The sequence below is a fragment of the Blastomyces gilchristii genome, assembly GCF_000003855.2.
Source record: "Blastomyces gilchristii SLH14081 genomic scaffold supercont1.13, whole genome shotgun sequence".
Classification (NCBI taxonomy): domain Eukaryota; kingdom Fungi; phylum Ascomycota; class Eurotiomycetes; order Onygenales; family Ajellomycetaceae; genus Blastomyces; species Blastomyces gilchristii.
Genome location: NW_003101670.1, coordinates 1,541,247 through 1,564,509, shown reverse-complemented (window position 1 = coordinate 1,564,509; position 23,263 = coordinate 1,541,247). Strand labels below are relative to the sequence as shown.

Below are 23,263 nucleotides of genomic sequence, written 5' to 3'. Positions count from 1 at the left end.
GCTGTAACAATAACTGGCGTTGGGTGTATGGCAAGATAAGTATAAATTCTGGGCTAAACTACGGACACGGTATCTTGTACAATCATCCCACGAAAGTGACGTCATAGGAGCTCACGCTAGGCTACTGGAACGATGACGTAGTGGCAACTAAATCCATTTTTTAATACTATGATAGAATGTGGGAGAAATATCTCAAGTATGTTACCTAACAAGAAAGAAAAGTATAAACTCTCCAGCCTTCCCAGGCACTCATTTTAAAATGAGTTTAGAATATGTAAACAGAGTATAGCACTGTTTTGTGTAGATCATGATTTTTCATTATTGCTATATTACTCGGTTAAGAACGTGAAAAGTAAGCAACTTAGAAAATGAGGTGCATAAGAGGGTCTGATGAGGTGTAAATCAACCTGCTAATGACTTAGGAGCTACTGCCAAAAAGGTGTGACTGTTGCGTTTTCACCCTTTTTAGACTTACGCGCTTTTGTGCTGAGGCCCACTGGAGTTTCTTGATGATCGAGACGTCTCTTTGAATGTTCTGTGTACACTTGACGGCATCCCGGACTTGGTGGAGAATGTCGCTCATCGGGGGCTGCTGGAGCACCTTGCCCACGAGCGCAATCGTGGATGTGAGATATTGTTGCACTATATTCCATGGTACTTGGTTCTGCCTGCCTTTGTCCACGGCCTGCAGGTGATGGCATGCTTCTCGAAGGTATGCGGCCTGCTCGTTGATGTGTTCGGGGCCATTGTTTACCTGTGGCCACTTTGGCGCCATTACCACCGATTGAACGCGTCTACACGCGTCAATTGATGTAATTGCCAAAGAGGATACGGGTATACTATAAATGTGATAAAATATTACGCGTTTTCAAAAATTTGTTCTAAGCTGCTGCTGGTGTTTTTTAGTTAACTATAAGGAGTATCCCGTCATATTGATTGATTGATTGATTGATTGATTTAGACTGTCCCAGCCGCCCTCAGGCAGCTATGCAGCGCACTACTATACATACAGGAGTTTCTGCTCTTTTCCTTGGAAATTCAGTTATTCTTGCCGAAAGCTTTCAGTTGGGGCCGGTTATTTCTGCAAGAATCGCTTCTTTTCCGCCTGAGCTTCCTCTATCCATAGTCTTCCTATCAGTTCTGTATCTTCTCTATTCGTGATGGAAGTGGATTACGGGAAGCCTGAGAGGCGGGCATCCTCCTGGGATCCGTCAAGGTATTTATGATGTAGTGTTTAACTCGACGTCAACGCCCATATCGTCCAAATATCTGATTTTCACTTTCGTCCCACTCGTCCTCGACATAACGCGCTGCATCCCGATCTTCTCTCATAGAGGTCGATAGATCGGTCTAGTGCATCTATATAATATGATGCTATTTTTAATTCCAATTGTTCCCTGCTGTGTCTGTCTTCTTTGCTCTCTGTCTTTGGATCCCTTTGTTTGATTTTGTTTGCCTTTCATAATTCATTCTGGTCTGGGGCTATTGGTATTGCCTATCTCACTCCAGGCCGTGGTCTCCCTTGCAAAGATAGTATAGTATTTTCTTTGTTTATGTCCGTTTGTTTGTGTTTTGTTTGTTTGCTCTTCTGTCCTGTTTTTTTGCCTCTCCTCTTCTATGTCTCTCTTTGTTTCATTTAATCGGCAATTTTTTCTAGCCTCGGAAAGGATCAATATTGAAATCACCAATCCGGTTCGGGGTGTATATGTTTTTTGGTTCGCCCGTTGCTGGCTTAAACCATATAAAATCAAGCAGACCGGAAATTCGCCTCCTAAGGAAATTCTGTCGCTGGCCAGAAACCGGCTTGACTGGCAATAGGGGATCAAGCATTCATCGTGGCTCAACTCAAACGAATCATAAAGCGATCCGTCGCCTTCTCCGTCGCTGACTTGGACTGACAATGGCTTATTGAATTTCTCACCCGCATGTCATGATTTAGATCTGTATATTCCTTATTTACCCAGGGAAGATTCGAGATAGCTTCCTTCCTCCTTTCCTTCTTTGCACTACGCCTTATGTTTTGGAACCAACGTCGCAGAATTCAATATTAATCACCGCTCCTTACCTGATTGAGATCTCCACTTCGCCCGCCACACATTTGCCGCTCTCCAATAATCAATTTCATCCGCTAGCGTAGTGAAAGAAAGTGTGCAATATCAGTTCGAAACCCGATTGAGGAGCTCTTTTCTGAGTTGAAAACTTTTATTCGGCGGCATTGGCAATTTATGAAGACAACCCTGATCAAGGATTTGATTCCTTCCTTGAGTGCTTGGTTGATACAGTGGGTAAAAGGGAACAAATTAACAGAAGGGCATTTCCGGAACTCCGGCCTAACAATTGAAAAGATGTGATGCAAATAAAGTATATATTTTATTGAATAGAAGACACGTGCATTTTTGTGCCTTTCTAAGTAGAACCATCTAAGGGAGAACAGGAGGTAAAAATTTTGAAGACAGAAACACCCGCGCTAACCCCCCGCAACTTATTTTGGCATCCGTTCCTCAGCTTCACAGTCAGAGACAGCCCGTAGAACAAAGGCAACTAATATCACAGAAATATTTTTCATATGTTTCCACTCATTTGAATCCCAGGGGCCAAATTCGTGCATAACCATGTATGCATCGGATAAATATCCTTTTTCCAAATAGTCTATATAATTATCTCCGTACTCGGCTATTACAATATATATTTGGTGACGGTCTTGGGACACGTGGATGCGTCTATCTAACTTAGCATATATATTGAAAGCAAGGAATTCCAAACACTTACCGTCTAGGAAGATTTAGACACCCACCTCGATCTGGGTGATAGAGAATCCATGCCACCATTTGAGCCGCTTCCTGCATCCAAATCATTTTTCTTTTCCTCTCCCTAGGAACTGCCTTGACTTCGATAAGTGCCCGGACCTTTCCATCAGGTTTTGTGTCTTCGAGGTATCCGTCTGTGCGAGCTTCGAAGGAAGCATGTGTGAAATGAGCCTTAAATGATTTTCGATGCAAGGTCCAGTGATTAGCTAACCGAGCGTGAAGCGTAAGTGCACTCAAGAAATTAACGAGCGCTGTATTCACGATCTGTTCATCCTTTGTCTGTCGATATATCAGATTTTGGATTTCCTCGGGTCCAGGATTTGCTGACGCAAGTGGGCTCTCGGTATCATCAAGTTCTTCTTCCGAGTCAGAGTCGTCAAGAAGGATTCCAGTAGACTTTGTCGGCGTTTCGAGGTGCGTGCGACTCAGCTGTCTTTCCAAGACTGTCGTCTTGCTGCGAGTTCGACGTGCAATAGGAGTGACTGCAACATTAGGTGCCCATGTTTCGTCCCAAGTGTCTGCGGCCTGAAGCTGGAAGTAATGAGCCAATGCAAATGTTGATTCCGAAATGGTGTCCCGGGCAAAGCCGTCACAATAAGTTTTCCAAGATGAATAGTTTGCAAGATGTTCATTTGCTTTAGCTTCCCACCTATTCAAGTCAAACCGCTTCCAGTCAAACTGTTGGATAGGATGGATTTTCCACAAGACGCGGAACAATAGATATTGATCTTCTTCAATCGTTGAGGCTGAACTTGGACGAGCTGTGTGAATCGTTGAACCGACCAAGCCATTCCTCTTAGCGAGATCTTGCCATTCATGCGGGCTAGATGGTAGCTTATGCGTGCTGGACATATTATTGATGAGAAGGGCGACGCCTTTGCTAGCTTTAGAGAAGTTTGCGCGGTCATTGTTGATAGAGATAGTAGAAGTGCTTTGTGCGGGGCCAACTCAAGCAAGTGGGGCCGCAGCCAATGACAAGTCGGCCTACCCGCTAATGGAGATTCGGTCCGTTTTGTTGCCGGGCAACTTCCCCAACAATAACATTGTGGCTCACCCAGAGCTCCTGCCCGCCTCATCGAACACCCTCTCCAGTCTTTCACTGAGTGTCAAATCCACTGAATACACAAATCTCCCAGAGTTATGGCAGCTGACAACCTCCGAGAGCGGAACTCGCGTCGCAAGATGCTGCGAGCCATCAAAAAATCCCTTGAACAATTAACAAGCCCCTATATCTCACGTGCCGACCTGAGGCAATTGGGTATACAGCAACTCTGGATGTCAATGTCCCTAGAAAAGGAGCCACTCTTCTTTAGACCTTACAACGCTCCGATCCAGCCGCCGGAAATTGATACCCTCACCGACTATTACCCTGAGTTTGATGAGTCGCCTTTTCGAAATGCGGAAAATCTGGGCTGGTATCTAAACCAATACTTCCAGAACTGCACCCTGCCAAAACAGGATCTGAACCCCCCTGGTTCATCCTATACATATCGACCAGCCCGGTGGCGAGAACTACACGCTGTGCTTCGTCCCTGCGCCCGCTATGCCATCTCTGCCTCGAGCATTGTCTGGCACATCCAGTTGGCCCTTGTTCTTGCCCCACAAAACAGGCGAGATCGTCGTTCATGGAATCCTAAAGGAGGAGATCCGCGAGCTCAGAGAGGATGAGTGAACGTGAACCCAACATGAGTACAAGAAGTAACCTGACCCGAAATGCAGGCTTAGAGCCCAGAACTAGAGTCATTCTCGCTCGTCAGAGCCGACTCACGAGTCAAGCAAGTGGGTCCAAGATGAGGCTGGTGGGTGATTTCCACGCCATTCATTGGCCTATATTCGCTGGACTAGTGACAGAGCCTGCAAGGGTATCTGGCTCCAGGGCTGAAACACTAGTTCGCGGCAACCTTTGAGGAAACGCACGCTGATAATTGGCCAGCATGTTGGATCGTTTCGCCCGAAATGACGGAAGTCAAGAAATCCAGTTCTGTATCTATGGAGGGGGTATATCTTACGGTAGCACCCGTCGTAGACTTATTTCTCGTAGTTTTGTAGCCGGTGGATTCTCTTCACACGAAGTAAAAAAACTTAGTTGTTTTTCATTGCTAAATTTACCAATACATTTCAATCCAAAAACATGAGCTCGACTCGAGGCCGGATTCTCAGTGTAGATGAGCTCCCACGCTACGTCACGCCGTACATGACAATCCTGCTTCAAGCCGAGCGGATACCGATCCTGCACAACATGCTCGCGGCATTCTTCACCTGGATCCTTCTTGCGGGATATCTGGTATTTCCTGGCACGTTCACCTCGATGCGCGCATCATCCGCTTTGCAGCCAGGGGCCGATAAAAGTGTACCGACGAACATGGTTGCCCACGTTGTGCAGAACACTCCACTTCTCTGGATAGCTGCTATTTGCTGCCTCGTCGGCGCGTGTGGGATGTTCTGGCTATGGAAGATATGGAAGGACGTATTGACATGGGTTATCAATCGGCTGATTATGTAGGCACATAAGGACACTGGCTCCAAAGAGGATTACTTCGCTGACGAGAGGAACGATTCCAGGCCGAGTTTTTTGAATGCTCTCATCGGTATGATCAATACGATCATTGCTGTCTACACCGGGAAAGGCGGGCACTGGTCGGTGCCGGCAATCGTGACAGCTAGTTTAACCGCTTCTTCGACCGCTGTAATGCTCGTATTGTTCCTGCGCAATTTCTTATATTTACGCAAAGTCCAGAACGATCACGATGCCACAGTCAGCGCGTCCGTCAAGGTATCGCAAGGAAAAGTCGCAAAAAGGTGCAATGGAAACGCGGGCGGACATGAAAGACAGCTTCATTGCTTTGGGGAGAGCAATTCACAAAGAAATACAAGATATACGTTCCAACAGTAGTTATGCAGTCATAGAGTACATAGCCTCCAAGAAAAATGAAGTCCAATTCTGCTTATTTCTCGCCACACGTAGTCCGTATGGCTAACGGCTAGAATTTCAAAGAGGGTGCAAAATTCCGAGTGTAGCGGTTGATGATGAACACGAGCTGGCGGGAAACCAGGGACCAGATTCCGGAGGTCTTTGCGGACGCTTCGGGGCCGCGGGCTGTGGGTTTCTGGAGATCGGTGGTGCATTTCCATCTTCGTAGCCGCGCCAACGCCCTCACGTGCATCTGATCGCCGCGATCCATACTGGCCGAGCGAAGAGGAGCTGCTGCAAAGCTTGAAGGAGAGATATCCACATAAGAAATGGAAGGACGTCCTGGTCAATTTCAACGAGCGAGTGCCATCCCATCGTGAGAGAATAGTTGAAGGCATCAAAGGCAAATGGAAAGATATGAAAGGTGCAGAGGAAAAGCAACAGGCCGACCTCCATAATCTACAGCAAGGACATTGTGTCTCAAAGCTGGATTCCTGGGAGGAATCCACTATCAGTTGTGCTTGCGGAGATTTGGTTCGTGACAATTCCAATCATTCTACAAGGCAGAGATACAGAGGAAGACTATGGATAGAGGAAGCTCTAGTGGAAAGAAAGCAATTCATGCAAGAATAACTCGTGTCACAGCTAGGCGCTTTTTGCAAGAAGAGCTGAATTTCCAAGGAAGAGAGCAGAAACTCCTGTATATATAGTAGTGCGCTGTGACGGCCGTAGAGGGATGACGGGAGAGGGATGACGGGTGTAATGGTGACTGAAGGGCGCAGTCCATAGATCCGGCTTTATGGCGATTTGATTTTCCAATATCCTTCAGTCGCCAGTACATAACCTTAAATTGAGAGGCATAACCGGTGGTTATGCACAGGTCTCTCTCATTCAAGATATCACCTGCTTCCACTCAAGAGCTTATTAAAGATGGCACAACTCCCTCCATGTGATGGCTATAATTTTCGAAGCATTCGGGCCTTTCAAATATCAGGACATGATGCACAAGCAGATGTCTTGCATTCATGCTTGAAACAGCATGAATGGCATACATTTGATCGCATTTACAGTAGTTCTGGCATGCGCGCTTTAGCCGGAGCACTCAATGAGCTTATTCCTGTGATGGGTTTATGGAAGGATTTTCACTTCGGAGCGATCAGGGATTTTGTGCATATGCATTACACAGAGGTAAGGCTAGCATGGTCCAAGGCCCTTTTTTCGACGCTAATAGGATCAAGGAACTCACATGTTACATGATGCGCATGAGAGACGCTTGGAAAGCCTTTCTTGAGAAGGATGAAAAACTGAAATCCTGCACTGATACTGCCACAGTCTGCATGGTGGAGACTCTTGTACTGAAAAGCTCCAGTGATGACCGCATGAAGATAGAAGCTTTGATTAACAAAGAAGAGATCTTCTCACAGGTGACTCATCATGATGACCGGAGAGTTCTTCTGAACAGCTTATCTGACATCCCAGGGAGAATACTGAGTTTCCACACTTTGAGTTATGATGGGCGAGTCCTCAAATCTTGTTCAGCAATACTTCGGGAGCTGTTGCCCTCCTTTACGCGAGGAAGCCGGAGCACAATAAGAAGAGAATTCTTCAAAGCAAGTCAAACGCGGAAAAGAACTACTCACTTGGAAGAAAATATGTCCCCTGCGCTAGATGAGACCACCAAGGCCAGGTGCTACTGCCACCTGCATCTTTACACCATACGGTATGATGTGGCTCCCAGAAAGCCTAAGGGGAGGCGTTTAACCCATTGCCTTCATCAATCATGGTGGAGCAAACTTGCCCATCAAGTGACTTATCTGGGTTTCAGCACTCCACAGATCCACGCTCTGTGCATGGTTGGTAATGAGGTGATTGAGGAAGCAACCCTAACCAGTGTAGACAACTGTCAACTCATCACAGATTCCCCCCCTCTGCCAAAAACACAGTGTTGTGGTCGACCAAACTTCGATGTTCTTGAAATATATCAAGATCACCTCATTCCAGATGTGATCCTTATGGATATGTGAAAGACAACAGGGCGTAATCTTACGTGGCTTGGAATCCTACATGACATCTTCATCTGCTTCTTTGGAGACTTGGGGTTATTTGAGCAGCTGGATTACGCTCTTGGCACACCTTATGCTAATATTACTGGAACCGCGGGAAGGGCAATTCTTGCACCAAGTTCAGTGTACACTGCAGCCCCAGAAACGGACAGCGAGGTGATGGATCTCATTGACACATACAGCCTAGCGGAAAACGAGTTTGCTCCTGGTTTTGAAACTTCAAAGGACATATCAATGGAAGTGTTTCACCCTATCCCAGAATAGAGAAAACCTTCCGCTATGATTGAGATCTTCCTTGAGAGTATGGAGAAGCCCTTTATGCTCTTCAATTATCATGATGAAGAGTATGCAAAATACTCAGCATCAGACTCCGGTCAGCAGGCATTGAGTGAAATGTTGGCTGATCTTGCAAGCCGCAAGCGCATGTTTATCATGTTCCTTGAAGACAATCAATTCAAAACCCTCTCGCACAGACGAGTGCTGGAAGCAGCGGGACCAACCATGCTTGTTCTGGTTGAATGATGAGGCCAATTCCTCTCTGACCGCGCTCGCCCTCAGATAAAGGAGAGCTTGCTCAACTGAGTAGATACATTCAGCAGAGTCACAGAATGAGAGCATGCGAATTCTGAAGATTACATGTAGAAGTGGAATTGATTTTTGTTTTTTGATTCTATTTGGGGATTGATTCAGCAGCTATGATGTTTATGCTATGATTCTGACACGCCGTCACTAAGCATCAGCCGAATCCGTATAGAAATAGTTATTGAAATTGATAGCTTAGCTCCAGTCTGAGGATATACTGAAGATATTGGCTAATACATGATTATCATTGATGCTCATATACGAGCGCGACAAAATCATCACGTAAGTCGTAGACATATAAAACTGGTTGCCAAACCGGTCTACAGTTCCCCTAGGCAATTCTGTTGCCGCTGACACAAATACCGCAACGGCAGCAGATCACCGAAGCAAAGCCCAGGCCCAACCAAGCGGATGGATCATGCAAGAAGGAATGAAATACGAGTTCGATCGATCGTCGAAGGAGATCGCTCAACTTCACTCAATGTTTCCATCTGGCCCGCAGCCTCTGGAACCTTGTGAGAGCGCATTGTCCTCTGGCATATCGGGCAGGAGCCACGTGCTTCCTCCTTGTTTCCCCGGCTATAAGAATGAATCCACAGATATGTATGCTAATCACCGAAGTTCCTTACGGCAGGCCATATTAATATCATATTAATCATATCCGACCATATACCCCTTAACGATCGCCTCTTCTAACGTTCCTCGGGTGGTGTACGTTGAACGAACAGGCTAGCGGTCGACTTTAGACTCTAGACTTGGAGAAGCAATGTCAACTGGGAGCAAACATTCTCTAAGTGGTAATGATTCTCGTTTTCCTATTTAGAAAATCCATCGAATGTTGGGAGATGTGGCCTGGACAGAAAAGTGATGGAAAATCTGCCCTTTTTTGTTTGCAGAATCGTCGCCTTCATACGGTCTTTTCTTGGGATTTATACAACGACTAGCATACTGCCGGCATAACCCATAACTACCCTGGCATCTTCATTTTATTGCATGTATTAAAACATAACGGCGCCAAGACAGCCGAAGGCATATAAAGACGCACCATGACCCGGTATACTACTTCCTCCGTTCTTGTCTGATTTCCACCTTCGTTTTTCTCTTTTTTCTACCTCTAACAATGGATTCTCTGAATCTATGCGAATCCTTTTAATGAACAGAGGTGCTCATTACAGGCCTCCCTTGGATTGTGGCTCGGTCTAATATGAATGTCGGTTAACGAACTTCAATTTAAGTTTGGATTGCAACTGTACCTGATGGGTTTTGATCGTCGACTCCAGGAGCGCAAAATACGAAAACAGGGTCCTGGCGTCCGCGAGGATTACCGCACAGTCAAAGCCATCCAGTTTATGGACTAAGATGTTTATACGCTTGGTTGCAGCGCGAATGATGTTTGAAAATACTGAGCGTAAAAATTTCTCTTTCCCAGCTAGGGTGAATCTAAACACCGAAATGAGCCTTCGACATGGATTATCGCAAAAAGAGCTTCAAAGTCGGGTAGACTCGCAAGAACCAGTGTGATAATCTCTGATGAACTGTTGAAAGCGGCGACAACATTAGGAACCCAAATGTAGCTTTCCAGAGATTGGAGAGGAGTAAATAGTTGAACGGCCAATACAAGTTTGATGCTAGTTCAAGAAACATATCATCGGCTCCTTTTAAGACGAACTGCGTTGTATTTATTCCGCCGAAGCATCACTACCCTGTCACTGCTTAAAAGTAAGGTTGGTAAGCAGGTTGGGTAGGAACAACCCTTTTGAGACTGTCTCCAGACTAATGCTTTCTTTTTCCTTTACACTTGATCTCGTCGCATCTGATGACGGGAATGCCAAACGATGAGGAGTGGCGCACTCCACTCGGTGCAAGGCATGCCTTAGTGGATTTCTGGAATACATGCGTCATTTTTGTCTTCCTCGTTGGAACGTTCAATAGGTTATGAAGTTGGTCAAATATGTAAAATCTTCATCTCTACTTTACATATAGGAGTCCGACAACAGAGTCCCCCTTTGCACATAATATTTTACAAACACATGGAAATGCTGAGGAAGAGTAAGCTTGATTGCAATGCCAAAATTTCCCCGACCTGACAAAACTCGTGCAACATGCGCTTTTCCTTCGTTAACAGTACAGAGCGCACACTTCTTCAGACTCTCCCTAGGCGTCAGAGGCGTACCAGGTGTACTTTCCTATGATTGTGCGCTGAACACTTATTTCCATCTCAAGGAACAGCTTATGCTGTTCTTCGATACTCGAGAGACCTTCTTGTATTAGAGTGCAATTGTGGTGCGTGAGGTTTATCTCCCAGCAGTAGATTAGCTGCTTGGTTTTCCGTGCTAGCCACTAATGAGCCCTTGTGCGTTTTGGGTGAAAATGGCTATGTTATGGGGTACTAAGGCGCTAATCCCCACATCAATACCCGGTTCATCGCAGCCACGCGCACGTGCGGAATGAGACAACCTGGACCAGGGGAGAAATCCAGAAATATGTGTTTTGCGAGCACGTCGGCCGTTGCAGATTTAGCCAGTTCCAGAAATTCGTGAATTTGCGGGCCCCACCTGTTCCCCATCATCAACCTCGATATCATAGCTCTCAGCGCACGAATATTGCTCTGTTTCCCAGGATGGTTACGGAGCATCGCCTCGGCAACATTGGCTGTGTCAGTCAGCAACCTGCAGGTATTATATAGGAGAGATGGAAGGCCAATCAATTTTGACATTCCCTGCCTTTGTCAGAAGTATATTCGTACTGCTGATGTTGTTGTGATTGACTTGCAGCTCATTATGGATAAACAATAGATCATTCAGTACCTACTTCATGGATCAATACCTCATTTCGATTCTTATGAGAAGTAGGAGAACTTGCCTGCTTGCAAAGAGCAGTGATTTCGAATTCATTCAGGGACTCACTTGGGTTATCTTCGATGTTCTCCAAAGATACATGAGATGTATCCATGTTCTCATAGACAAGGAAGAGGGTCTCTCCACTTTGGTAAACCTCCTTAAGATTGACAATGTTTGAATGGCTAGTTTTCCTCAAGCGGTCGAGAGTGTCTCCGAGAAATAGCTTCCATTCCCTGATAGCAACGAGATCAAATGTGATGTTATTTGAATAGGCGACCGTTTTTCTTCCCGCCTGCTCCTCTATCATAAAGTGTTGGTATTTGCTCCATGGTTCTCCTTGGGAAGGTGATATGAAAGATAAAAAGTGGTTATCAGACTCCTCTTTCCATGCTTGTTCTTTAGCAGCCTGTGACAGTTCTCTGGAAGATTCGGCTATGTCAGATATGAAATCTGTGATTTTGGGTACTGGGGCGGGCGGCATGCAAGGACTAGCGAATACAGCATCCTCGCTCCTTGGAAAGAGAGTGTCTCGTTTATCAGAGTTCTTAGACCACATGATATTATATGGGTACGAAATATGACAGTCTCCCATGGCTGTATCCATGCAATCCTTATATACACTGTGGCACTAGATCCGAAAAGCCAGGACTGTCGGAACCAAGGGTCACACGGTTTACGGACCGGGATTTCAAAACACACTGCGTCTCCATGAAGCTGGACCTACATTCACACAGGGCCGTGCCGATTTCCCAATGGACGATCGACGGAATGTCTGCCCTCAATGATGGTTTAGTTGCTATCGCACAATTGATGTAGCTTTTCATTAAATAACGATCTTTTTTGGGCCTACTTCCGTCCAGATGGCAACTCTTATACTAAGAAGATCATACCTCTCACTTGCGACAAGCCCCATCCATGGAGTGGAGAGCAATCCTCCGTCATTCATATCGAGTGACTCAATCACCCATTCTTTGAAACCGCATGAAACCGCATGATTGCCCAGTGAGCTTGTCACCGATATGGAATCTCCTGGCCACCCATTTCCCTCTCATGGACCTGCTTCCTCCCCACAAACCCTCCACCCAAGCACAATCCCTCGTTGGCCATTCCCTTAGTTTCCTTTCCATGAACTCATTTTCCTTGAGACCTGCTTAAGCCTTTGATAAGTGTCTTACATTCCCGCTATGGGACATCATCTCTTCCATCTTACTAATAGCGTGTAGTCGTGACGTTTTGTCCCTGACAAATATGTATTGCTCATTACAGGTCCGGGGAGGTGCGAAACATCAGACAATCTATATAGATCTATGTACATGAGACTGTGCCAATTGTATCTCCAAACAACTGCATTATACATCACAAGAGGCATCTACGAGTAGCCTGAGCTGGTGGGCACTCTCACGGATTTGGTCATAATCTGGCCAAAAGCATTCAATATCCTTGCTGCCACCCCCAGCAGGGAGGGCAGTATGAACCGTTTCGGCATTGCGGGGCATAATATATTCATTCCATGGGAGCTCACTTGGATGTAAGTCGGAGTTTGTTTCCAAGTCCAGGATGCCTGGAACCACCAGGGATGTCACCCTAGACTAGATTAATTCTAGGAAGATGAAGGTCCGGTGACACGCACCATGGGCTCTTTGTATACCTTAGTCAACAAATGATTTGGACCGTCGCATGTTACCACACCAATCCGTTAGATTCTTTTCTGACCCTACTCAACTTCTGTCTACTGGTTATACACTTGCTTGCTAGTTATATTGGAGTACTGTGGAGACAAAAATCCTGTCCCATTTTCAAGCTCTTCGAAGGGGGCTCTGGGTGAGCTTATGTGCATCTGCATTCAGATACCTCCTCGGAGAATATTGATGGCGAGAGAGGAGAGTCTCCCTACTACCAAATACCTAAACACACAAGTTGTCGGGCTATATGAGAGTTGACGCCAACGGGGGCCGCCGGATTCTGAAGGGAGCAACGAGATCGGCGATTTACCTCATTGTGAAACATGTAGTCATTGTTGACAGAAGTGACGTAATGATTAGCATTATAAATATCAAAGGTAGTTAACTTCCTGTCAACAACTATTTCATATAAGCCACAGAGGTTGTACAAGGTGCGACATGCTAGGGCGTTAAAAATTTCAGAGCTCCTGCCTCTCCTCTCTCGCTCTCTTTTTTGGTTATACCACGGCTCCCTAAACTATTCCGACTACTGGGTCTACGATCGTTTGGGTAGGTACAATTGGAATGGAAAGATTGTAGAGATGAGAGATGCGGAAAATTTATAGCACACGAATCGCTTGGTCTTCGTGAGACTTGACCAAGGATTCAACTATAGGCAGGTACATACTTCCATGGTTCCCCACTATCGAAGGGTGTGATGCTCTTAGGGTCGGTCTGGATGCGCGTGTGGACGAACCGTCATTCTAGTAATATTTTGTATTCGGGGGGTAGACCTTGTTTCTGATCATCTGCCTGTAAAATCTGTCAGTGGCAAGGAAACAAGAAGTGAACATTGTCTGAGGCACCAACAAGTTTCACCCCAACACTCTTAACCCGCCTAGTTTCAATCTCAATCCAGCCACATTCCTTATCTCCAATGTAGGTGCTATCAGAGTAAGTGATTGCAACATCAAAATCTATTCACACAACTCTTTCCGAGTCATCAGGAACAATCATAATGTTTTTGAGATAAGGGTCATTGTGCTCAACTAAAGCTGAATGTATCTGTTGAATGCCTTTGACTGCCTTGGTCATTTGCTCTTTGCTATAAGTGATGCAGTTCACTATCAAAGGGTTCAGCAGGAATTCCATCAAAATTGCACTTGAGAGGCCAGCATCGCGTTGAAAGGCATTCAGATGAGGGGCAAGGACAGTTGAGCGCAAGGATAGTGTGTATTCATAAAACTGTGGCACATAGCCCCCATTGCATATGCCAGATCGCTTGAGGCTGCAATAAGCCCGGATTTTGCAGCGAGCGTGATTCAAGTCACAGACCCTGTCATCAGCATACCCAGCATCTTCATTGTTGTGGAACTAGACAGGGTCAGAGCTGGTGTGTTTGAGATGCACTGATAATCAAGGCACCTACAACTTTCAGAACACGGGGCATGTCATCATAGTTCACATGAAATATCAATAATGCCTCCGATGTTTTCAGCTCTTTGATAAACTTAATCTTTGTGGGATTGATCTCAATCCTTAAATTGTTGTTGAATCCGCTTGCCTCGTAGATGGTACCCTCTGGGCCGCGAGGGAGACTGGTGTGCCTGGGCATGAGGGCGGGTAAGAAACCGAAGATAGCCAAACCACCGACTTAGATTAATGCGCACCAGTCTCCCAGGTAAGTTCCCAGATGTTGTCGAAACATTTGGAGCTGTATAATGAATGACGTCATGTCCGGAATTAGGTTGTTCCCGGCTGAGCGCCAAGTTGCCATATGTCATGTGACTGAACCGAAAAGGTAACACCTGCCGAGGCAACATGGCGCTGACTTGGCTGGCTGTCATCATCCTTGACTGCAAGCACTGATTCAGTGTTGAATTGTTGAGAGCATTGAAGTTCTGACTGTGAAATATCAAAATCCATATCAGAGAGTATCTGATCAATTGCAGAGTATATTCTTTTAAAATGAGTTGATATTCATATATCACAGATATTTCTTATGAATTTATACACTATTCATTTCTCTTTGCTATTCAGAGTAGTAAAATTGAACTTGTGAATTAAGCAGTGATAGAAATTCATCTTCTCTTCTTTAAGAACTGTATAGTGACTGTAGATTCTCACTGCTATGAGATCATGCAAGACTGAGAAGATAAGTATCTCTCAGTCAATCTCTTTTTTGTGCTTCATGAGCTTGAATAGCTCTTGTTGCAATAGTTGCATCATGGGCATTCTGTCGATCTGCGAAGTGCCGCTGCGCCACACTTAACTGATGATGGTATTGATGTGCTTTTTTGGTCTGTAAAACGTGCACTGATGAAAGTCGACTCTGGGAATGTCAATATTCCAATCATTGTGGAATCTCAGCAGCCAGTGGAGTGGCTTAGATCGCCCGATATTGCAGATCCCATCCCGCAATAGCGAACTTGAGTCCTTTGAAAGTCGTACTCTTCATGAAAATTCGCGAACGATTTCTCAAAAATGAAGTAACTGGAGATCCTTGGAATATCCTCGACCTACACAATCCAATCCAATCAACCCTCCCAACCTTCCTAATGGGGGAAAATTGCCAACTTTTGTCACGTGTGCGTGATGTGGTTTTGATGGGAAATAGTGCTGAGAGGCCTGTGGCAGTTATTAACACCTGGAATGAGTGAAAAATGTTCTAAAATGGGTCCTTCTCTGTGAAGGAGGCCACAACACAGCACCCCATATGGACAGCCATGTATTTTCTACATTGTTAACAGTCCAAGAGGGACAGGTTGGCTTTGGCTGGATGTCATGCCCACCAAGCAGGAACTCAATGACTGGATAAGGGATCCCCAAGGTTATACTGGTGGAAGATGGAAGTATGTTGTTTTGCGACCTGGACGAACTACCTTTCTCACCTCTGCTACAATTCACTACGCCCCCCGCCTCCCCAAGGGCCAGACATTGATGGCCGGTGGGCATATCCCCCAGTGGCCGAATATTGAGCGGTGGATGGAAACCATGATTGCCCAAATGAAGAATCCAGATACAACAAATGAGGACATGGAGTTGACTGCTGGGAAGTATGTCAAGGCAGTCGCAGATCTTATCCATGACCGGGACAAGAGCATTGGCGATTTGGACAAAGAAACAGCCAGGGAGTTCTTTGAGAATGTCAAGGTAAGTTCAATGGTCATAACCCAATTGCATGATGACTACTGACTTTTCTACTGACTTTTCTCAGGTTTTTCAGACCCTTCATTGGGAAAGTGCTGCAAAATCATCACCCCAGGGAATAATTTGTCAAGGGAAGAGCCTATTACTCAGGTTGGGAGGCTCTCCTTTTTTGGTCAGGGAAGGTAGGACCGACAGTAAGGTTGTAGAGTTTGACAATTTCTCAGCTAGCTAATAAATTTATATCGATTCTTCAATTTATCGCAGCCAATGGGTGGGCCGAGCAAAGTGTGGGCATGTCAGCTCCAAGATGTAACTGGTAGATGGTATCTCCTACTAAAAATGGCTGATTGTTTCCATATTTGGCGATGGACCCGAACAATTCGGATTTACATTCTCCTTATAGTTGGAAGCTGCAAACAGTTTGAATGGGAGACTGCTCGGTTGGATGATCTGCTCAGTTGGGAATTACGTTACCTACTGCTCTGCTTACTATATACATTCTTGCTGGGCCCAGCTCCCCGGCCAAAATGCTTCTTCCTCAGCTAAGAGAACCGCGAACAGGCAGTAATCTCAATACAACTATCCTTTTTCCTCTCTTTTTTTCTTCTTTTTTAATTTTGGGTCGGAGGGGGAGTTGTATTCCGTCCATACACAGTTAATATCCCGTCTTGCCTAAGTGTTTCCTCCCAAGGGCGAGTGCCGGTTGTACCATCATGTGTTAGGTGGCGCAAGCAGCCCCTTCTGAACGTCGCCTGGTTGCGGCGGTGGAAGATGGTTGATGTCGTGAGCAGCTGCCCTGGCGATCGCCGCTTGGATGTTGACGCCGATGCGCGTGAAGCAGTGCTGGAGCTCAGGATAGCGCTTCAATGCTAGGCCAACATAGAGGAGACTTAACTGGCCTCTGTTCTGCTGGAGTCTAGAAAGGTAATTGCTCTCCAGCCAACGCAAATCAGAGGCATCGTGGAACTTGCCACGTGTGGCAGCGGCTCGAAGCTTCCCTTTGAACAGGTAGACTGGATCTAACAGCATGGTGGCGCCGGTGCCTTGGGTTTCCCCTGTTACTTGGGCCGCCCTTGGCACAACGTCGGCCATGGTAAAGGTTGCCCCTAAGGGATCCATATATTAGTCGGTCATGCCCTAGAGTTTCGTTCTATCTTGTTTTAGCACGCCGACTAAAAACATACCAGGAAAGCCTTCACAGAAAATTTCAACAAGTACTGCCCGCTCACGGCTGGGCTTGTCAGACCAGAGGAATGCAACGTAATCCTGCCGCAATTGTGGCACAGCCACAAAGCCGTTCTTCCCATCTAGGATGTTGAGAATCTGTTGCTTGTTAACTGATGCAATACAGTCAACATCTTTGCTTTCGCGTGGCCCTCCCAGGGTCGATACTGCGTAACCACCAAATATGCCGAACTTGACTTGTTGTCCCGAGAGGACTCGGTGCAGCGCAATAGCTGCGTCGTTCAAGCGTGCTTGCTGCACCATGGTGTTGCTTGCAGGACGGACTGAGGTTTGCAAAACACTGTCGAAGTGTGGGCTCGATAAGAGCTGGATGCAAGGAAATAGAATGGACGCGCTATAGATATAAAGGATTTCAGAGATCAATCCATTTTTGGGTGTTAGGCAGCATTTACATGTGTGACAATTCCGTTGGCTACTGCTACAGCTGACTGCAGGACGGCCCTGGATATATACCGGAGGAGCTAACAGGGATTTCCCCTCACATTCTCTAGTACCTCTTCCAACTTGCTGCCTAGAGAGTGTGCTTGCAGCTGCAGTGGATGTTTGCCTTCCATCCCGAGCAACCATTACTGGATGTGTTCCAATTTTAGATGCCGCCGTCTGGAGATAACTGTAGGGCGAAATCCCTTCAGAATATAAATGTAAAGAGACCTTATGGAAACGAGTCTTCGGTTGATTGGCTCTACTCACGGTGAGCAATACGATTAAGGCAGTAAAAAGGTTATCTAGCTAGCCCCTCAACCGCCGATTACCATGGCCCGCTACATTGTGATCTTGTTTAGATTGGTCGGTAGAGAACCCTTGTACTGGAATAGCTCAAGGTGCATGAAAAACCGACCTCCACGATACGCCTGCACAAGTGCAAGAGATGTAAAGAATAAAAATAGCCCGAGAGACACAAATAGAAGTGTTAGGAAAATGTGTAGAAGAAACCAATAGCAGCCTGTATTAGGACTATTCCAACTAAGTGATGTGCTGCTCGTTAGAACTTTTGCGCGTCCAGCCGGCCACAAGTCTGGAGGATCTAGCCGTGTTTTGAAGGTCATTATCGGGTGGCTTTCTCACGGTTCCCTGCGATAGCAAATGAGGAGCCGGAAATAGAAAGCTGGATGGTAATTGGCGGGTTTACCAGTTCGCACATGGCACGCTGCGCCCTCATAGCTCAATAACTCTCTCGGGATTGAATGCATGCTGCTCTCGGCTTCTATTTCCAAAAAAACGCAACATCTTTGATACGAGACTGGTTGAACTTTTGGTCGACAGGTCGTTCATTTTTCCTGGTAGAACATAACCCCGCTGATTGCTAACAAGTTTGACCTGACCAATCATCAATTCAGAGGAATAATGTGTATGGCCAAAAATCCACCACTGCACGTCATTGAGACACGACGTCTCATCTGTGTTTCCTAGGAGATCCGTTGCAAATGCAGAACTCCACGGATTCCCCTCGTCCGACGGTTTGGATGTTCCTCGGGTTGACGGGGCATGATGACTGACGACGACAATTTTGCGCTTCGAACCAGTCGGTTTTTCAGCTTCTCTGATTGAAGTGACCTCGTTTATAAGCCATTCAACGTCGGCAGCGTGCTCGCTATTGTGACTGGCCACAGTCCAGTCAACAATTCGACGAAAGTCATTGATTTTGTTTCGTACCAACTCCTCTGCCTCTGCAAGTATGTGTGAGTGTAAAGTGCAGCCCAAGAGTGTTGCTTCCTGTAAATCCACACGTGTCTTATTCATGATAATCAACCTCTCTTTCAGTCCTGGCTCTTCCTGGAGCTTTGCCGCCAGACCCAGGCCTTCTTGGCGTGAGACTCCAAAGAACTCATGGTTCCCAAGAACAAGGTACACTGCTGCAAACTTTTCGCACTGGGACTGTAAAAAACCGCGAAAACCATCATAATCCGCAAGACGGCCGATGTCGCCAGCTAAAATTAGGTGAGTGGCATGCGGTATGATGTTGAATGCTGCATACTGCGGGCCAACTTCGAGATGAAGATCGGAAACGAACTGAAGCCGAATTCTCCCTTGTGGGCCGCGCGAAAGGAGCTTGGTAAGAGCCATATGGCAATAGTTTCAAGCTGGTCTGGATGATTTGCAGCTTCCGAGCTTCGTTGGGGTTGAAGAAATGGATGCATGTTGGGCGGGCCCTGTTATTTATAGCCGTCGGCGCGGAGATACTTTTTAGCTCACTTTAAAATGGACGCGTTCAACTATTCCCAGTACAGTAGTGTACGGCCACCACTTAGCCCCAAACAACTGTCGCGTACTCCGTGCCAATCTCCAGTCATTCTTTGTTCACAGGAAATTAACCCACCGCACCCAGCCTTCGCCACATCTTCACGATGGAGTTTCCGAACATCCACCTGTTATTGAGCTTTTTGAAGGACGCAAGTATTCCTGTGTGTGTCGTGGGGGAACTTGCTCTAAATTACTACAATGTACCGCGTGTAGTCCATGTAAGCTACCCTTGCCTGCTCCAACCGTTCCGCCCACAATCGCCCTGACTTGCGGGAAACAGGACCTTGAGCTTTGTGTTCCTGCGAACGATCTCAGCAGGGCCTCATCAATCCTTGAGGCTCAAAGGGATGTTGTTGAAAAGGTCGGCGACAACGAATATAACATCTACACGGAATATAAAAGAGGATTCCCTCGATTTCGGTTCCATGTCTTAATGATTAGCTTTTGCGTTGTTCTCTTCACCGATGAGTACTGCGGCCTGAACCCTCTGCAGCAAAACCTGGTGTCCAAGCAAGAGCATGAAGGTGCGAGAGATTATTACAGCAAAGAGATTCTCGACTGCTTCTGTGCTGGGCAGCTCGCCACTTTACCCCTACCTCGGTTCGCACCGTTTTTCATAGGCTTCTGCCGCAGCTATGTGAAGAAGCAGGAAACAACATCTGCCATTGCCGCAGAAATGCTGGTGGATGGGATGGACCTCAAAGAAGAATGGTGTTGGACTCATTTTGAGTCTGAAAGTGAAGAGCTCAGTTTTGCTCTGGGGCTGATTGGCAGCAAGCAGTCACGGATTTCAGATTTTTCACCAAACACTGTGACATGTTTCATAGTGGACGATCAGGAAAGGCAAAGGGTTAAAAAGATTCCAGGGTTTTGTTGAATCTCGGCTATCAGCAATTGTGTTCCATGAGATAGGAGCTGTCAAAATGTTCCCGCATCCTGTGTCAAAACAGATGGCAACCAAGGCTTCAAAGCGATAGCCGTTCAGAACACGGAATAGAGCCTATAGCAACATAGAGGCTAACAAATGTAGGAGACTCCATCTTTTACTGAAATATAGGCACAAACCACACAAAGCTTATTAAGAGCACCTGATAGATGCATAAGAATCACTGATTATCCTTGCTCCCCTGCCTATCCTAAAGATAAGCCCTAGTTGGAGCCGTGGTTGGAGCGTGCATTTGCTATGGTTAATAGTGCATTGATGCAGGGATTGATATATACAATTGTATCGAGGTGAAAAAGAATGATTTATCAAGGAGTTCAAAGGAATGCTTTATCTACGGTTCTTGACCCTGTGATTTTGATATATTGTATGTTGTTTTCAGCGATGTGAAATTATGGGAACTAGTTCAATGTCACCTATTACAGAGCAGGAATATATAGCCTGAATTGGGTTTGCGAATTCCATAGTCATTACCATAATGTCTCCATAATATACATTGCTACAATCACTGAAAGTATTGCCATAGCCACCACTCTGAACCCCTTTTACTCACATCTTTTTTATTGTTATATCTGCATGGCGAAAGTGGCCTTCCGCGCTCTCTCTTCTTCCACCACCCTAGTTAGTCATAAGGAGCGTTTCTTTGAATTCCCAACAGCTGTATAAAAAACGAGGCACCGCTTACACCCTGGAGGGAGCGATTGTAACAGTGTTCGCTTCTCGCATCTCCCTATTCCATTTAACCCGCCCGCTAACCCAACAAATCATTAGGAACCCCCTAAAACTAACTAACAATCATCGCATTCTCCCCAATTCCACGAAACAATGTCTCCGTCCCCACCCCGGCCCCGGCACAAGGCTCCCCCTCCCCTCCCTTGCCAACACCAACATCCATGCCCCCTTTAAATCCTCCACCTTAGCATACGCTGAACCGGCTCCTTCTCTATGATGGCCGCCCACAAAATCCTCGGCCTAACCAGCTACCAGAACACCATGCGGTCCGCATCTGGAAAGCACATCATGGAGAAAGAGCTGATACTTTTGACGTTTACTTTGCACCTGCTTCAACAACGCAACAGCCTCAGCGACACGCATCAGGTCGTTCCGCTTTAAGCACCGAAGAATTTCCAAAGTGCGTCCAGTATCCACCACTTTTTTCCACGCATTGTTACTGCTGATTGATTTGCGAGGAGGCCGTTGCGGTTGAGACATTGGAGATCCGGGTGAGTCTCGAGTTTTTGGGCGGGAAACTCCTGATTTCTTAAGGCACCTGATATCCGCGGCCAAGTCGGAACTCCACCGCCAGACCCAGGTACTCGTGCTTGCATGCACGGCCCATTCGCGAATGTCACGAATGAAACGCCGGGCGGTTCCCCTTTTCACCCCTTGTTGTGCGTATCTTCGCAGAAAGGTCGATTGCTGATTATGACGACAAATCACATCGAGCGCCTGGATGACGCGCTCATCCGCCCTGGCCGCGTGGACAGAAAGGTTTTGTTTCAGCTCGCTGATGAGAAGATGAGTTCTCGTCTTTTCTGCACGGTTTTCAAGCGGTCGAATGAGGATGACAGCAACCCAGAAAAGAAGACCGATGATGAAACAATTGACCGACTTGCGAGTGCCGCCAAGGTACCGGACCATTTATGTAGCCCGGCGCAGATACTACTATCGTTCCTGCTTGAGCGCAAGTAGTCGCCTACCGACGCAGTGGCTGATGCGGACAGCTGGGTTGCTAAAGCCCTCAAAGAAAGGGGAAAGCTGGAGAATTATGTCAGGGCACGCGCAATTGCCAACCCCACTGACTCCTTCGAGGATCTTGCGGAGAGTTCCCAGGCTCACAACGCGTGATCCACCGCGGAAGTCTGGCCGACCTGACGCATTCTTGGGTCTCGGTTTTATGCTTGTATAATGGAAAGTTTGATATGAATGGTCAATCTGGGAGGCCCTCCGGTGTTTTGTCTGACGTGATGTTAACTTACGCCCGTCGAACATTACGCCCGTTGTCGAACATTACGCCCGTCGACCATTACGCCCGTCGAACATTACGCCCGTCGACCATTACGCCCGTCGAACATTACGCCCGTCGACCATTACGCCCGTTGTCGAACATTACGCCCGTCGAACATTACGCCCGTCGAACATTACGCCCGTCGAACATTACGCCCGTCGTCGAACATTACGCCCGTCGTCGAACATTACGCCCGTCGTCGAACATTACGCCCGTCGTCGAACATTACGCCCGTCGACCATTACGCCCGTTGACCATTACGCCCGTTGACCATTACGCCTCGAACATTACGCCCGTCATATTATTATTATTGATTGATTGATTGATTTATTCATAGACTGTCCCAGCCGCCCTCAGGCAGCTATGCAGCGCACTACTATACATACAGGAGTTTCTGCTCTTTTCCTTGGAAATTCAGTTATTCTTGCCGAAAGCTTCCAGTTCGGGCCGGTTATTTCTGCAAGAATCACTTCTTTTCCGCTTGAGCTTCCTCTATCCATAGTCTTCTATCAGTTCTGTATCTCTGCCTTGTTAGGTCTTTCCTGACCCTCCTCAACTTCTGTCTACTGGTTTTACACTCGCATGCTAGTTGTATTGGAGTACCTTGGACGGGACCGCCTGGAATTGACCTAGGAGGCCTGTCCTGATCATCATCTTTGCTGCTTGTACTGCCATTGACGAGCTACAGAGGATGCATTTGATGTCCACACACGGAGACTTGCCTGCCCACATTCGATGTCGTTCTTCTGCCCAGTTCCGGCATTCCAGGAGGATGTGTCGCACGGTCTGCGGTCCGTAGCCGCATTGGCATT

At 46.6% G+C, this 23,263-nt stretch overlaps 12 protein-coding genes across 12 annotated transcripts; 6 read left to right on the top strand and 6 right to left on the bottom strand.

Annotated features, from left to right (window-relative positions):
- Positions 1 to 2,482: 2,482 nt before the first annotated feature.
- BDBG_06434 (uncharacterized protein) lies at positions 2,483 to 3,659 on the bottom strand (the record flags this gene model as incomplete). Its single annotated transcript, XM_002623540.1, has 2 exons — positions 2,483 to 2,720; positions 2,770 to 3,659. The coding sequence occupies 2 exons, from the start codon at positions 3,657 to 3,659 to the stop codon at positions 2,483 to 2,485; spliced, it is 1,128 nt and encodes a 375-aa protein (XP_002623586.1).
- Positions 3,660 to 3,947: 288 nt separating this feature from the next.
- BDBG_06433 (uncharacterized protein) lies at positions 3,948 to 4,475 on the top strand (the record flags this gene model as incomplete). The annotated part of the gene is made up of 1 exon (XM_002623539.1): positions 3,948 to 4,475. The coding sequence occupies one exon, from the start codon at positions 3,948 to 3,950 to the stop codon at positions 4,473 to 4,475; it is 528 nt and encodes a 175-aa protein (XP_002623585.1).
- A 463-nt stretch (positions 4,476 to 4,938) lies between these two features.
- Positions 4,939 to 8,045, top strand: BDBG_17388 (uncharacterized protein; the record flags this gene model as incomplete). Its single annotated transcript, XM_002623538.2, has 6 exons — positions 4,939 to 5,306; positions 5,370 to 5,570; positions 5,803 to 5,906; positions 5,948 to 6,252; positions 6,957 to 7,571; positions 7,746 to 8,045. 6 exons carry the CDS (start codon positions 4,939 to 4,941, stop codon positions 8,043 to 8,045), a joined length of 1,893 nt encoding a protein of 630 aa, XP_002623584.2.
- A 3,114-nt stretch (positions 8,046 to 11,159) lies between these two features.
- On the bottom strand, positions 11,160 to 11,759 carry BDBG_06430 (uncharacterized protein; the record flags this gene model as incomplete). The annotated part of the gene is made up of 1 exon (XM_002623536.2): positions 11,160 to 11,759. One exon carries the CDS (start codon positions 11,757 to 11,759, stop codon positions 11,160 to 11,162), a length of 600 nt encoding a protein of 199 aa, XP_002623582.1.
- A 2,086-nt stretch (positions 11,760 to 13,845) lies between these two features.
- Positions 13,846 to 14,479, bottom strand: BDBG_06429 (uncharacterized protein; the record flags this gene model as incomplete). Its single annotated transcript, XM_002623535.1, has 2 exons — positions 13,846 to 14,238; positions 14,294 to 14,479. 2 exons carry the CDS (start codon positions 14,477 to 14,479, stop codon positions 13,846 to 13,848), a joined length of 579 nt encoding a protein of 192 aa, XP_002623581.1.
- Positions 14,480 to 14,607: 128 nt separating this feature from the next.
- BDBG_17387 (uncharacterized protein) lies at positions 14,608 to 14,790 on the bottom strand (the record flags this gene model as incomplete). Its single annotated transcript, XM_031725122.1, has 1 exon — positions 14,608 to 14,790. The coding sequence occupies one exon, from the start codon at positions 14,788 to 14,790 to the stop codon at positions 14,608 to 14,610; it is 183 nt and encodes a 60-aa protein (XP_031579423.1).
- An 858-nt stretch (positions 14,791 to 15,648) lies between these two features.
- BDBG_06428 (uncharacterized protein) lies at positions 15,649 to 16,246 on the top strand (the record flags this gene model as incomplete). The annotated part of the gene is made up of 2 exons (XM_031722604.1): positions 15,649 to 16,017; positions 16,082 to 16,246. 2 exons carry the CDS (start codon positions 15,649 to 15,651, stop codon positions 16,244 to 16,246), a joined length of 534 nt encoding a protein of 177 aa, XP_031579422.1.
- Positions 16,247 to 16,725: 479 nt separating this feature from the next.
- Positions 16,726 to 17,502, bottom strand: BDBG_06427 (uncharacterized protein; the record flags this gene model as incomplete). The annotated part of the gene is made up of 2 exons (XM_002623533.1): positions 16,726 to 17,120; positions 17,199 to 17,502. The coding sequence occupies 2 exons, from the start codon at positions 17,500 to 17,502 to the stop codon at positions 16,726 to 16,728; spliced, it is 699 nt and encodes a 232-aa protein (XP_002623579.1).
- A 912-nt stretch (positions 17,503 to 18,414) lies between these two features.
- BDBG_06426 (Ser/Thr protein phosphatase) lies at positions 18,415 to 19,323 on the bottom strand (the record flags this gene model as incomplete). Its single annotated transcript, XM_002623532.2, has 1 exon — positions 18,415 to 19,323. One exon carries the CDS (start codon positions 19,321 to 19,323, stop codon positions 18,415 to 18,417), a length of 909 nt encoding a protein of 302 aa, XP_002623578.1.
- Positions 19,324 to 19,604: 281 nt separating this feature from the next.
- Positions 19,605 to 20,377, top strand: BDBG_06425 (uncharacterized protein; the record flags this gene model as incomplete). The annotated part of the gene is made up of 2 exons (XM_002623531.1): positions 19,605 to 19,718; positions 19,781 to 20,377. 2 exons carry the CDS (start codon positions 19,605 to 19,607, stop codon positions 20,375 to 20,377), a joined length of 711 nt encoding a protein of 236 aa, XP_002623577.1.
- Positions 20,378 to 21,769: 1,392 nt separating this feature from the next.
- BDBG_17386 (uncharacterized protein) lies at positions 21,770 to 22,291 on the top strand (the record flags this gene model as incomplete). The annotated part of the gene is made up of 2 exons (XM_031725121.1): positions 21,770 to 22,072; positions 22,136 to 22,291. The coding sequence occupies 2 exons, from the start codon at positions 21,770 to 21,772 to the stop codon at positions 22,289 to 22,291; spliced, it is 459 nt and encodes a 152-aa protein (XP_031579421.1).
- A 45-nt stretch (positions 22,292 to 22,336) lies between these two features.
- BDBG_17385 (uncharacterized protein) lies at positions 22,337 to 22,869 on the top strand. Its single transcript, XM_031725120.1, has one exon. The coding sequence runs from the start codon at positions 22,366 to 22,368 to the stop codon at positions 22,771 to 22,773; it is 408 nt and encodes a 135-aa protein (XP_031579420.1). The 5' UTR covers positions 22,337 to 22,365; the 3' UTR covers positions 22,774 to 22,869.
- The last annotated feature ends 394 nt before the right edge of the window (positions 22,870 to 23,263 follow it).